Source organism: Thalassophryne amazonica, chromosome 23, assembly GCF_902500255.1.
Source record: "Thalassophryne amazonica chromosome 23, fThaAma1.1, whole genome shotgun sequence".
In the NCBI taxonomy this organism is placed as follows: domain Eukaryota; kingdom Metazoa; phylum Chordata; class Actinopteri; order Batrachoidiformes; family Batrachoididae; genus Thalassophryne; species Thalassophryne amazonica.
Genome location: NC_047125.1, coordinates 7,887,950 through 7,902,113, shown reverse-complemented (window position 1 = coordinate 7,902,113; position 14,164 = coordinate 7,887,950). Strand labels below are relative to the sequence as shown.

The following is a 14,164-nucleotide window of genomic DNA, read 5'->3' as shown; positions in this document are numbered from 1 at the left end:
TAATTTAACCAATTCCAGACAAATTTATTGGCTGTCATCACAATTAAGGTATATTTTAGTTTTCAGCTCATATTTGATGACTAAAGAAACATACTAAAATAGTTATTATTTGGGGGAGTTTATATACTTCAGTAGTTGAAATATATGTTGTTTTTTTATTTTGGGAAATTTTTGCTAGATTAGAGTTGATTTATCCACAGACTGCACTAGAAAGAAGATATGGGTGATGACAGCTGTGTCATTACTTTGAGGTTCTGCAACAATTATTCAATTTTAAATTAGTATTTGATAATATATATATTCGCAGATAGTGAAGAGCTTCGCTCATTAATGTCAGCAACATCGAACATATTAATGCTGAAGAAGGTGCGACCATAATTGGATTTATAAAGAAGCAAGAGCGAAATGCATGTGTATGATACATAAAGTCCACTCCGGTGCACTAGGTGGCGGTACAACGAAACGATGCCTTAATGTTGAGGAGGAGGAAGAGTGTCTTTTGTTTTGGAAGTTTGTTGTGGTCTCGTGCGTCGCGCTGTTTGAATTTGAGGAAAGATAACTGGTTGATATTTTTGGTTTGACCTGGTTCTGGTTTTCTCAGCTTGTGTCCTGGTCCTGAGCCGACATGAAGCCGCCTCCTCGTCAACGCTCGAAGCCGAACCGCGAGCTGAGCCAGTCTCAGGTCCGAGTGCGGCGTTCGACTGGTCTCCTGACCGAGTGGAAACGAAAAGAACGATACCAGCTACTGTCCGCCCTCAAAAAACTCGAGAGGACCGCCGGAGGCGAGAGCGAGATCGACTATGTTTTCCTGAGGAAGAGCGTCCCGACCAGAACCTCGTTCGAGGTAATTCCAGCTGCTAGAGGTGGGCGGATCGATCCTAATATCGATACCGACGCTGGTATTGATATTGAACGATCCTCGTGTAAAAAGATGTCACACAACACGGAGCAGCGCACCCTTATATTGTGGTTTGTCAGCCCTCTACCTCAGGAGATTTTGTTTTAAGTTGTATTGTGATATTTTTTAAACAAAAATGTTGATTGTGATAAAGTATTTTGTTGTCACGTACAATGTTTGGCGAAATTCAGCCCTAGGTCTTTTGGATCCTTTGGGTCTATGAAGCTTAAATATGAAAACGTATCGGAATTGATATTGGCGATACTGGGCCTGTATTTACTTGGTATTGGATCAATACCAAAATTCCCGGTATCGCCCCCCCTCTACCAGCTGCAGCCACAAGAGTCATTGCGCGTGTGTAAGGCCCAGGCTCGGGTTTCCCCATGTGCCTTCTGGCAAATCGTAGCTGAAATTTTGCTTGAATAAACCTTGTTTACACCACTTCATCATGGAGCTGTATAACTGGTGATGCAGCAAACAAAAGTTGCGCTATGCAGTTTGTCCATCCATAGTGTCTTGGTGGCTTCCCTCACTCATCATCCTCCAGCATGGATACACAGTTTTTGAGAAGTGCAGATTCTGAGACTGAGTGGTAAACACAGTACAGACAGTTTCCCAGTTCTGGATCACCTTTTTTTAAAGTCCCGCTATACAGAGCCATAATGCAACTGAATATCCTTTATTGGGTATTTGGATGTTATCTAGCTGAAGACGTCTGGATGGGGTAGCCCTTCTACTTAAAGTGTGAAGCCACATTATGTGTGGCGCAAATATTTGCTGGAAATGGATCACCTTGCCGATTCTGGATCACGACACTCTGTGTCACTTTGGGTTCATTCCTGGCATCCGGCTGGAGCCCTTCGAATGCAGAATTGATACACACTGTGCCCAAGAATGTGTTTTGAACACATGATATAAATTATACTTTTTCCTGGTTCTCTCCCTCAGCCCCAACCAGTCCCAGCAGAAGACTGCCCCTCCCTGAGCCTGGTTCTGCTGGAGGTTTCATCCTGTTAAAAGGGAGTTTTTCCTTCCCACTGTCGCCAAGTGCTTGCTCACAGGGGGTCGTTTTGACCGTTGGGGTTTTTCCGTAATTATTGTATGGCTTTGCCTTACAATATAAAGCGCCTTGGGGCAACTGTTGTGATTTGGCGCTATATAAATAAAATTGATTTGATTTGATACTTATTAAATGAGAATTTACTTAGTTTCAAGAGGCACTGTTATACTTTTTTACAAGCAAAAAATGAAGTGTTTACTCAAATTGGGTGGCATTCCTTAATAAATGAAGATAAAATAAAATCTGTGGTAATAAACATTCTTGGATTTTGACATCTCCCCCTAAGCTTTTAACTTAATGAAGTGGCTCAGGATAGCACAAGATGCCCCAACTTGCTATCATTTCGCACCTTATATTGTTAGAGATGGAGAGCAAAGGAGGGTTTTAAATGTGTGGAGGTGAGATTTCTCCCAAATTAAAAAGTAATGTTGAGATGACCCCCAAAGTACACATGGCTCACAAGTACTGACACGAGGCTGCTGCTTCAGTGATCCACAACCGGCAGGTTTTCGCGTCAGAGATAAATGCGTGCAGCAATTAAACAGCAAGACATAACACACTAACATTGTCTACCCATGTAAGTATTTTCCCACTCTAGAACCAAAAACACTGAATGGCTAACTCACCGTTGCTACTTGTTAGAGATCGTCACTTTCACACTCGCAGGAATGAGTGAGTCAGAAAACGTGCGCACACCACCGACACCGGATGTTTTGATTCCTCTGCTGATCACAAGGATGGCTGGATCCGGTCAAGCTTGTGATCGTCTGTAGACAAAACATCAGTCTTTCCATTGGTACCAAGTATTAGCTTATTCGCGCTGATTACGAGGAACGGTTGCGCAAATACTACAGTGATCTGGAACCGGCAATGATCTGGAACTGGGCAAGTGACTGTACCATACTGTTTGTATTTCTCAATCTAATATATAACGCTGACCGTGTGTGTGTGTGCTATGCACAGCCACAGTAATTAAGAAATCGACACCAAACTTGTCACGGTGACTGGGGCCACCAAGGGGGCGGTCACTGGGGCCCTTAGGCTGAAAGCGTACGTGTGCGAACATACACACACGGTTAGCCTTATATATTAAATCACGACCCGCTCACTGGAGCCGTTATTTTTGCAGTTCACATGGTACTCAGGTCAGGTAGCACCATCACACTTACTACGTAGTTGCAGCTGGCGAGGGTGCACTTTAATTACAGTCGGAACGGACTAGCGCATGCCGTGTGCCAGTTAACACACATTTTTTTTCAATTAAAATGGACCTGCTATGTACGTCATGGCGGAGCATTGCAGTGATATGACATGCTATCACCTTTTATCATCATTCACTTGAGGCTCATGAATAAGTTGCTCTATGAAAATGAATGACAACATACACACAATGCAATGCAACTTGCTACACTATAACTAAAGTGACATGAAATATACAGTAACATGGCTAAAATTCATGTCTGTTACATGTGCGTACAACGGGTAACTCAGCTAGTGATTGATATAAATTAGAGTTCCACCGACGTTTCAATTGGCCGATAATTCCGGCAAATATGGCATCAGTATTGGTGTTTTTTTCTGACAATATGAGGGTGATTCTTAGACTACGGGCACTTATGTCCTTTGATCATATTGTATGAAAAACAGAAAAAAGGGGAAATTTCACACTTTTATAGTTATCTTTACAATGAAAGTGTGTTACGAAAGTTGTTCTAGTAGTCTGTGATGACTTTTTCACCTTTTGTCAGCATCATTATATGCAAATATTGCCATTTTGTGCTTGTCCCACACCCAGACTTTTGATCTTCAATGATAAAAATGAATGGTAAAGAAACGTTTTTTCTAATGTTTTAAAATCTCTGAATAAAATATCAGTAAAATAATCAAAACATAATTGGGGTATTCAGTGTCATACAACTGTTGTGATTTTTTTAAACAAAATGTAGTTGTCCCACACTGTTGCCGTAATTTCCACCACAACACTGTAATGTCCCTTTAAACAGTTTGTATGAAAGATTGTTTGGGTAGTTTCTATGGAGATAAACAGTGACATCAGAGCACATGTATATAGCACCAAATCACAACAAACAGTTGCCCCAAGGCGCTTTATATTGTAAGGCAATGGTGTGGTGGAAATTACATTTACAAGGCCAATAGTGCCCATAGTTAAAGAATCACCCATGAAAGCTTTTATTTTACTGAATAAACAATGCAGAAAACACTTTCACTTATTGAAATGGTTTCATTACATAATTTACACAATTGAGGGGACTCCCAACAGCATTGTTTATAATGCCGTCAAGCATGGCTTGGACAAATGGGCTTTTTTCATTTTTATTTATTTCACTCAGATGAGTCTATACAAATAATATCATTAGTTATAATCTTTATTGACATGTTAAAACATAAAGGTGCACATGTACAAATACCGGCACTGATTTCATATTTTGGTGACGTTCTGATCTCTAAAAAAAAAAGTTTTTGATGATTTTTTTTTTTTTTAAAACAGTGATTTAAATCATGATCATACCAGCCCTGGAACTTACAGATCCATCGCCATGACTGTTGGAATTGCAGTTCTCATGAGAACCTCGCTTGAATGACCGTTATCGTAAGAGGACAAATTCCAGTATTGACATTTAACAACTTAATGGAAACTGTGTGATTTCACAAGAGTTTTTTAGCAACATTCTGAAAGTATCCAAATCTGTAATGGAATCCCAGCAGGTGACTTGGAAATGTTCACGTGTTCATCTTATAATTTGTCTCATGAAAACATTCATATTAACAAATTAAATGAGTTGAATCACACAAAACCTGAAGTCTGTTGGGTTCATACTTTCTGCAATGAAATAAATGTCAAAGTAAATGTAAGAATCAGTGTTTTCTGATTCGGGGTTGTATTACTGACAGGCACGTGTCATCCTTTTAGATCCGTTCTGCAGTGGAAGCTCTGAAGAACAAAGTGATAACATCTGTGAAGTTCAAACTGCACATGCAGGAGAAGAGGGACAAAAAGTCCCTCGAGCTCTGGACGGATTTGGCTTGTGCGGTGGCTGGAAAACTGATAGAACCCATTTCTGCTGCTTTCTCTCAGGTATGGTTGAGCTCGGTGTGCGTTGCAGTTTTCTCTCTCGGGCCATTATAGATTTTTGCGTAAGAGGATGGATGGATGGATGTTTGTGTTTATTTCAGTGTTAATCTCTGTCCCTTTTCCCAGATGCTGATCGTGTCCTCAACAGAGCCTTGTACTTTGAAGAACTCTGTCCCTTCACAGGCTCACAGTCCATCACCGCGCAGAGGCAGACCTATTAGTCGCACTGGGCCTATAGGATCCGTGGCTTGTTTGCATGTCCACGGTACAGATTCAGGGTGCAACATGTGAATAATCCAATGTCAGTTATTGTTCATTTTATCTTGTTTTGCAGAAGGTATTCTTGATTTCAACAGACTGTGTGTTTTAAATTACATTATTTAGTTATACTAATGAGTAGAGCCCGACGAATACAGATTTTTTGAGGCCAATGCCGATTACGATATTTAGATGAAAAAAATGCCAATAATCGATAAATCGGCTGGATAGCCGATAAATCAGCCGATATTTTATTTTAATGAATAAAATATTCTTTTTTGGACCCTTAACAAAATAGGAATGAGGTAAAAACTGAAGCTTTGTCCTCATATTGATTAACTTTATAACAGAGAAGAATTTTCAAGTTCAAAAAAATGCAATCAAGAATTAAACATTTGTGAAATTAGCAAATACATATCCTTAAAAGAGTTGTGAAATACATCTGATCCTGTACCTCTTGTTGCTGCAACTTAGATATAGGTTATATTACAGGTAGAAAACTTTTTCAGTTGCAGACAAGTAATTGTGAGAGGAAAGAAACACAAACACTAAGGAAACATTATTTTCACAACACTCCTTTATTTTTCTATTCTGCAACTTTCAAGAACAAAAAACTTTCAAACAACCTTAGTGCAAGCAGAGGTTGTATGCTTTTTTCAGCCGATCAGTGCAGTGTGACTGAACTACGGGGGCCGGTGATGAACACATTTAAGCAGGGGTGTAAGCAGCTCTCAGTTGAATGGAGTCAGAGCTCCATCTACTGGACAAACAGCGCAAGGACATTTTACATTGCAGACACAAACATTTCAGTAACTGTTCTGTTTATGATAAATTATCGCCATTTCTATCGGCAAAATTTTGGCCGATAGTGAGTACTTTGAAAAGGGCTAATATCGGCCGGGCTCTACTAATGAGCTGGTAATACTTGTCTCGTTGTCTGAGACAAATCCAAAAACTGTTCAGAATATAGGTATTCGGTTACGTTATCCAAGTCAGAGGAGTGCACATTTACAGCTTAGTGGTCAAATTCTTTATTTTCTCTGCATTCTCTCTTTAACACAGAACATACTCTAGATTTCTATGGCCCCACTTTAAAAATGTTCCATTTTAATTTCAGTTCAATTTATGGTCCCAAAACTGATTGGAATAATCCATTCACTTGCTTTAACCGCCTGGTTCACTGTTTCCTCTTTTTGTGTCAGAAACAGACAGCGGGCTCAGGGGGCGTGGCCACGCCTCTTGTACTGAGGGTCTGGACACGGCTCCTGCACAGAGCACGGAACTGGACACACAGTCTGTGGAAATGAGACGATATGTCTGTGACTTACGGAAACATATGAACCTGTCATACTGCGCAGAGCCGTACCATGTATTCTGCGTGCAGTTCTGTGAACCGAACCATCGCGTGCGTACCGTGCAGTTCAACACAAATACATGTATTGTGACACCCCCAGCTGGTGTATTTAAGAAATGCTGATGGAGTGTATGCTTGTAGCATCTCTTAATACACAGTCAATAACATAGAATAGTGATTTCGAGATTAATCTCGCTTTGACGCTTCAACAAGCCTCCCAGCCAACTGCTTCACCAAAAGCTGTGCATGGTGGGATATGGATGGGATTTGGTGGTTGGCTGAGGAGGAGGCTTTGTGGAAATACGAGTAAGTCACACAAATCCTCTGCCTCAAGCAGCTGTGGTAGATGGCTGGTGCTCACATGCGTCCCACAGAAGCTTTTCCTTGCAGCAAAGCATCTTCTGAGTTTGTCGTCTAAATAGTTACGTGTCAGGTCTACCACATGGGTCTTAAAGGGAATGACGGATGACCCTCTGGTTGGTTTATTTTCATATTGAACCCAAAACACAACCATGTCTAATTGCGTAAATTACAGTGCTTTTGTGCCCTATGCTGTATTTTTCACTGCCATCAAGTGAAGTCAACTCTGGGTGCATCCACAACACCTCGGGATCTCCACAGGTCCTAGTAATTGCAACAGATAACAGAATATTTACAGAGGAATCCTGCAAATGGTGACACAATCACCAAATTTGTCACAAATATTCCTTAGACATTACTCCTTTGAAAAAGCCTGACTGGCCACTTGAATTTTCAGTAGGCGGCCACGTAGGGGTCAGTTGAAGAATTGCACTGGGGTCAAAATTTTAAAATGCTCCAATCATATTGAAAACTACACTAGTCACACAAATCTCTGTCTGTGATCATAAAGATTTCAAAAGGTATAGTTTGGACTAGGGGTGGGCGATATGGCCTAAAAGTCGTATCACGTATAAATTTAATCCCTTCACAGTAACGGTATACGAGGGCTGTCAATAAAGTAACGGTCCTTTTTATTTTTTTCAAAAACTATATGGATTTCATTCATATGTTTTTACGTCAGACATGCTTGAACCCTCGTGCGCATGCGTGAGTTTTTCCACGCCTGTCGGTGACGTCATTCGCCTGTGAGCACTCCTTGTGGGAGGAGTCGTCCAGCCCCTCGTCGGAATTCCTTTGTCTGAGAAGTTGCTGAGAGACTGGCGCATTGTTTGATCAAAATTTTTTCTAAACCTGTGAGACACATCGAAGTGGACACGGTTCTAAAAATTAAGCTGGTTTTCAGTGAAAATTTTAACAGCTGATGAGAGATTTTGAGGTGATTCTGTCGCTTTAAGGACTTTTCACGGTGTGAGACGTCGCGCAGCGCTCTCAGGCGGCGTCATCAGCCTGTTCAAGCTGAAAACCTCCACATTTCAGGCTCTATTGATCCAGGGCGTCGTGAGAGAACAGAGAAGTTTCAGAAGAAGTCGGTTTCAGCATTTTATCCGGATATTCCACTGTTAAAGGAGATTTTTTTTAATGAAAGACGTGCGGACGGATCCGCGCGTCGGGACGCAGCCGACGCGGTGCGGCGGCACAGGAAAAACACCTCCGTGTTGATAACCATTTGTAAAATCCAGGCGGCTTTTGATGGCTTTCAGTGGAGTGAGTATATGAGAAATTGTTTAACAGGCAGGACATGTTCCAACTTGTCCTTAAGGCTTTCAACAGAGGTGTTTTTCCTGTGGCGGAGCGTCGCGGCGGCTGCGTCCCGACGCGCGGACCCGTCCGCACGTCTTTCATTAAAAAAATCTCTTTTAACAGTGGAATATCCGGATAAAATGCTGAAACCGACTTCTTCTGAAACTTCTCTGTTCTCTCACGACGTCCTGGATCAATAGAGCCTGAAATGTGGAGGTTTTCAGCTTGAACAGGCTGACGATGCCGCCTGAGAGCGCTGCGCGACGTCTCGCACCGTGAAAAGTCCTTAAAGCGACAGAATCACCTCAAAATCTCTCATCAGCCGTTAAAATTTTCACTGAAAACCAGCTTAATTTTTCGAACCGTGTCCACTTCGATGTGTCTCACAGGTTTAGAAAAAATTTTGATCTAACAACGCGCCAGTCTCTCAGCAACTTCTCAGACAAAGGAATTCCGATGAGGGGCTGGACGACTCCTCCCACAAGGAGTGCTCACAGGCGAATGACGTCACCGACAGGCGTGGAAAAACTCACGCATGCGCACGAGGGTTCAAGCGTGTCTGACGTAAAAACATATGAATGAAATCCATATAGTTTTTGAAAAAAATAAAAAGGACCGTAACTTTATTGACAGCCCTCGTATAATGCGATATAAACGTAAGTGTAAAAATCATTATGTGTTTCTGAATGGGTCCCTGAGCAAAGGTAAATTGATCAAAATAAATAAAAACAACAACAAAAAACAAAAACAGATATACTGTAATTTCGAAAACATTTATTGTGCAGATCTCAAAACTACAGGTACAATTTGCCAGAAGGTACATCTAAGATGCGAGTCTGGATTTGAATGTTTTGGAGACAGAATTAAATAGCATTTATTTACTGTTGATTCAGAGGCTGAAGTTTCATCTCTTGAACACGAGGTGGCACTCCCGCTCTGAATACATGAAGCACTTTCAGGATGGCCACTGGCGCTTTTCCTTATTTACAAAAAACAACATGAAACCACCAAAAAAAAAATTAATAAACATACTTAATTTACTCATATTTTGTGTCTGGGTAAATCATCTCATCCTGGCTGATTTTGTCTTTTTGCTCCGGTTAAAAAAAAAAAAAATCCTTCCGTTATTAAATGTGGCGCTTTCTCAAATGTTTAATTCAGGTCATGACGATGCGTCCACCTTAGTCTCCTAGTTGCTTCAGGTGTGTAGTGAGCACCTTGTATGACAGCACCCTGACATCGGGGTGAATGTGAGGCATTATTGTAAAGCGCTTTGAGCGTCTGATGCAGATGGAAAAGTGCTATATAAATGCAGTACACTTACATGTCAGAGTCCAATGGACGTTGACCTTTACTTTGGAGACCAGGCATTCAACACAGTCAAAACTGTTACGTTTATTAATTGTATTAGCTCAGTTTCACCCCTCTGCAGTTATGGTCGTATCGGCCGATATTATGAGTCAGGCTCTACTATAGATATTTAGTTATTTCATATTGACAGTGTTTTTCCTGCCTCAGGTGACTCTCCTGGCAGCAAAACCACCAGTGCAGCCGTCCCTGTGTCGAGGCTCAGAGCTCCTGCCTCAAGTGTGGGACCAGCAGTACCAGCACCTTCCCAAGTGACGAGAGAGACCAGCAAACCCGTACCTCTGTGTCAGCACGAGCGCTGTACCACAGCTGCGACGCCACACACGGCCTGTGTCACGTCAAATTCTGCTGCCAGTTTTTGTCGCTCAAGCGCAGCAAGTGGATCAGTATTGCCAGTTCCACAGACTGTGACCCAGGTCTCTTCAGACTCTTCTGTAGACTCTACAGGACAAGTTCCTCCACTTGGACTTTCTGTTTCTGGTGTGGCAGCTGTCAGGGAGACCGCACAGTCCTCAGAGCCTCTAATCCTGCATGCACCCAGTGAAACATCTTCCTCATCAGATCCACCTTTGGTTCATTCCCCTGGTTCCCAGCCACAGGAACCTGCTGAGGTTATTGCCTGTCTTCAGCCCATCAGCACTGCTGCCCCAGTGAATCCAGCTGGTGATGCACCATCAGAACAGCATCACTCCACCGTGGCCTCCTCTGTTCCAGCTTCAAAACCCCCTTCATCCACTCCTGACACCCCCACGTCCTCGTCTCTCACCATTGCAGCTTCATCTGCTGTGGCTACTGCCTCACTCGGGTCATCCGAGTGCTCCCCGCTGCTCTCCACAGACAGTTGTCCCAGTTCATTTGATGTCAAGTACAACGTAGACTTTGAGAAGATCTATTGCTATTTGAGTGCTGTCCACAAGCAGAGTGATGGGTGTGTTCTAAACCCCATGGGTGAGTTGGAAATTCGTTACCTTGGAGTCGTTATTTTTGTTGATGTTAATGAATGAATCTGTTGTCTTTAGATGAAGACACAGTTTGAGTATGTGGTGTCTAATCTTGGAGTATGTTTTTTTTTTTTATAGTGCATTCACACATAGTAGACCTTTAGTGAAAATGCAGGTTTGTGTTATTGAGGCGTTGCTTTGATCGTGTTGACCTTCAAAGAGATTGTGAAAACGTATTATTAGTTAAATTGTTAAAACTCTTCCAAGGTCTCCTTTCTTTTCATGTTTATTTTGCCGCAGATGAAATGAACCATAAATGATGATGACCGCTGTAGCTCAGCAGCCAGTCGGGCTGCACAATTAATCGCATTGCAGTCGTAATAGTGATGTCGGCCTCTGCAGTAATATGAGTGGGAAAGGGTGCGATTTAAATAAATTAACCATCTCATTATTTTTAAACTAAATTTGTAGTTCATGTCTGAAACATACTATATTCAGTGTCTAAAACAACCCAGGCTGGTGGACGATGTTCGAAACATCCATGTCCAAAAGTCCTACAATCATTGGTCATAGCATCTGATCCTTTGAATTTCTCCCCTTCAGGAGCTGAAATTCTGAATTGTTTCCAGACAGAATGAATTTTGATTATATTGACAGTATCATATTATGAATCTCTTATCGACATTATAAGGAATAAAAGTATAGTGGTGCCAAAGAAAATCCTTTTTTGACTTAAATCTTAAGAAAAAAACAGTGGCACTATACCTTTAACACTTGGTTGAACATACATTTTCATGTAAGCTATAGTATACAAAGACCGGATTGTAAGTGTTGTTATCATCACCTTATTGGTCCCACAAACCCACTTGGTCCTGTGGACTATGAGCAGTTTGTGGTGTTGTGTAGTTCAAAGTTTTGTTTTTTAATAAAGTGCTGGTTGGCCTGTTAATAATATGGTGTGAGTATTTAGGCCTGCCTTTAATAAGCTGTACATGAGCTCAGGGCTGTTTTAATTATAATCATTCTCTCATTGAAAATTAGTATTTAATTTTATGTTTTTCAGAAAGTGCTATCGTTCTGGACCTAATAATGTCTCTACCGGAGGAGCTGCCCCTGCTGGACTGCAAGAAACTGCACCAACATCTGAAGCAGGTACAGCTGCTGCCAAAGGCTGATGAGATCATTGTTAGTCTGAAAGTACAGGTCAGGTCTTCTTGGGGTGGGCAGTACACCAGTGTGTGATAGTGTGTCATGATGTGGGTTGTGCAATACCGCCAACACTATGATAGAAGAGACTGAGATTGTAAACCAAACCAATGAGTTCAATAATCAACCCAAATGTGATTAATGCTCCTCATGTGAAATCGGGTGGAGAGCATTGTGACTTCTTACTCTGAGACATGGGACCTCTTTTACCAAATAGCTGAGTTAATGATGAGCACGAACTGAAAACTGCTGTGGAATCAGTCTCTCTGTTGTTACACGTAACAAAGCTAAATAATTGCAGATAATAACTCATGTTACAAAATGCACTTTGCAATAAACCAGTTTAAATGTAAAAGCAGGGTGAGCATGGCTGCAGACTTACTGTGAAACTCTTACTGTGAAGGTTCCTGGTTCAAACCCCACCCCTGCCACGTTCCTACATATAATGTGGAGTTACGTCAGGAAGGGAAAATCAACATGTAGATCCACCTTTGGATCTGCTGTGGTGACCCCCCAGGGAAAACAGGGGCTTAGTTTTTAACTTGAGATATTCATGAGATGGACTCTCCTTCGGGGCGTGCTGCCTTTGGGATTGGTGAAGCATCATGGGAATTTCTTTGGATTTTTACTGGAGCCTCTCTGTGGTTACTGTGCAGCTGATCAAACATAACCTTGCAGCTTCTCGTGTTTGCAGGTGTACAAGTGCTTGACAGCACCCGCACACCTCAACCAGACAAGAGAAATGGTGAAAGTCTTCCAACCAAACGAGGACGAACACAACAAACGCTGCACAACTACACCACAAGAGGGATTCAGTCGAACACAGGCACCAAGCAGCGATTTCACCAAGTCGGACCCAAAACAGAACAAGATCTCAACAGATACAAGCAATCAGCAAGACGCCGCCGGGGCCTCTCTGAACAACACAGGACTGAATCTTCAGTCAGACTGTGAACAGACTCTGAGCCAGTCATGTTGGAGTGATGACGCATCCATGAAGTCTGATGACATCAGTGTGACGTGGCATTGCCCCCCCCCTAAATCCCTTTATGGTCCCACTAAAACTTTTAATGCGTCAATAAGTCATGTTTACCCAAGGGCAATATTGGGGTGAAAGTACAAGAACACTTCCCAGAAGATATTACTCATGAAATCCTAAAACAATCTTACAGTGTTTAAAAAATAAATAAAACTCTATGTATCTGTTGAACCAGGCCGTCCACTGTAGGCCAGCTTCAACATTTTCGTAAGAGTCACAGCAATGTGTTCATTAGTAGCTACATTCACGTTCCTCAACAATTTTTTAAAATTATTATTATTAAATGCGGTGATTGGGCTCTCAAGTGTTATGGTCCAGGCTCAGAACATGAGTGTAACTTTGCTCAGTTCTTATATCTCCTGGGAGGTTGTGTTTTCTTTGACATTTCTCTGTCAGCCGGATATCTCCAAACGTGATCATCTTACAATGAAGTGAAATTTGGTGAGGTAGCAAACACTGGGTCCTGGAAGAGTTTATTATATTTTTAGTGCAGCAGATAACGCAATATTTACAGAGGAATTCAGCACAAATACTCTTTAGGCTCTTGAATTTTCAGTAAGCAGCCAGGAAGGGGGCACTTGAATAATTTCGCAGGGGTCAAAATTAAAAATGCACCAATCATATTGAAATCTATGCCCCTTTTTTTGTCTGATCATTAATATTCCAAAACGGTGTAATTTGGACAATCTATGACCGAATGTTAAATAGCAAGAATAGTGACAAAGGTTGGTTTCAGTTTGTACAAGGATCAAAATTTAAGGTTGCTTCAATTTTGGTAAATTCACAGCACTTCACTTTTTCCCACATTTAATGTTACAGCATTTTTCCAAAATGGAGTAAATTTACATTTCCCCTCAAAATTCTACTCACAACACCCCATAATGACAACATGAAAAAAGTATTTTTGAAATTTTTGCAAATTTATTAAAAATAAAAATACTTTGTTGATGCACCTTTGGCACCAGTTACAGCCTCACGTCTTCTTGAATATGATGCCACAAACTTGGTGCACCTATCTTTGGGCAGTTTTGTCCATTCCTCTTTGCAGCACCTCTCACGCTCCAGCAGGTTGGATGGGGAGCATCGGTGCACAGATATTTTTAGATCTCTCCCAAGATGTTCAATCAGATTCAGGTCTGGGCTCTGGCTGGGCCACTCAAGGATATTCACAGAGTTGTCCTGAAGCCTCTTAGCTGTGTGCTTAGGGTCATTGTCCTGCCGAAAAATGAATTGTCACCCCAATCTGAGGTCAAGAGCGCTCTGGAGCAGGTTTTCATCTAGGAT

General features: G+C 41.7%; 1 protein-coding gene across 1 annotated transcript; it reads left to right on the top strand.

The window, feature by feature from the left end:
* The first annotated feature begins 537 nt into the window (after nt 1-537).
* LOC117505297 (snRNA-activating protein complex subunit 2-like) lies at nt 538-13,375 on the top strand. The gene is made up of 7 exons (XM_034164929.1): nt 538-844; nt 4,891-5,055; nt 5,179-5,317; nt 9,845-9,905; nt 10,392-10,642; nt 11,699-11,787; nt 12,536-13,375. The coding sequence occupies exons 1-7, from the start codon at nt 626-628 to the stop codon at nt 12,953-12,955; spliced, it is 1,344 nt and encodes a 447-aa protein (XP_034020820.1). The 5' UTR covers nt 538-625; the 3' UTR covers nt 12,956-13,375.
* The last annotated feature ends 789 nt before the right edge of the window (nt 13,376-14,164 follow it).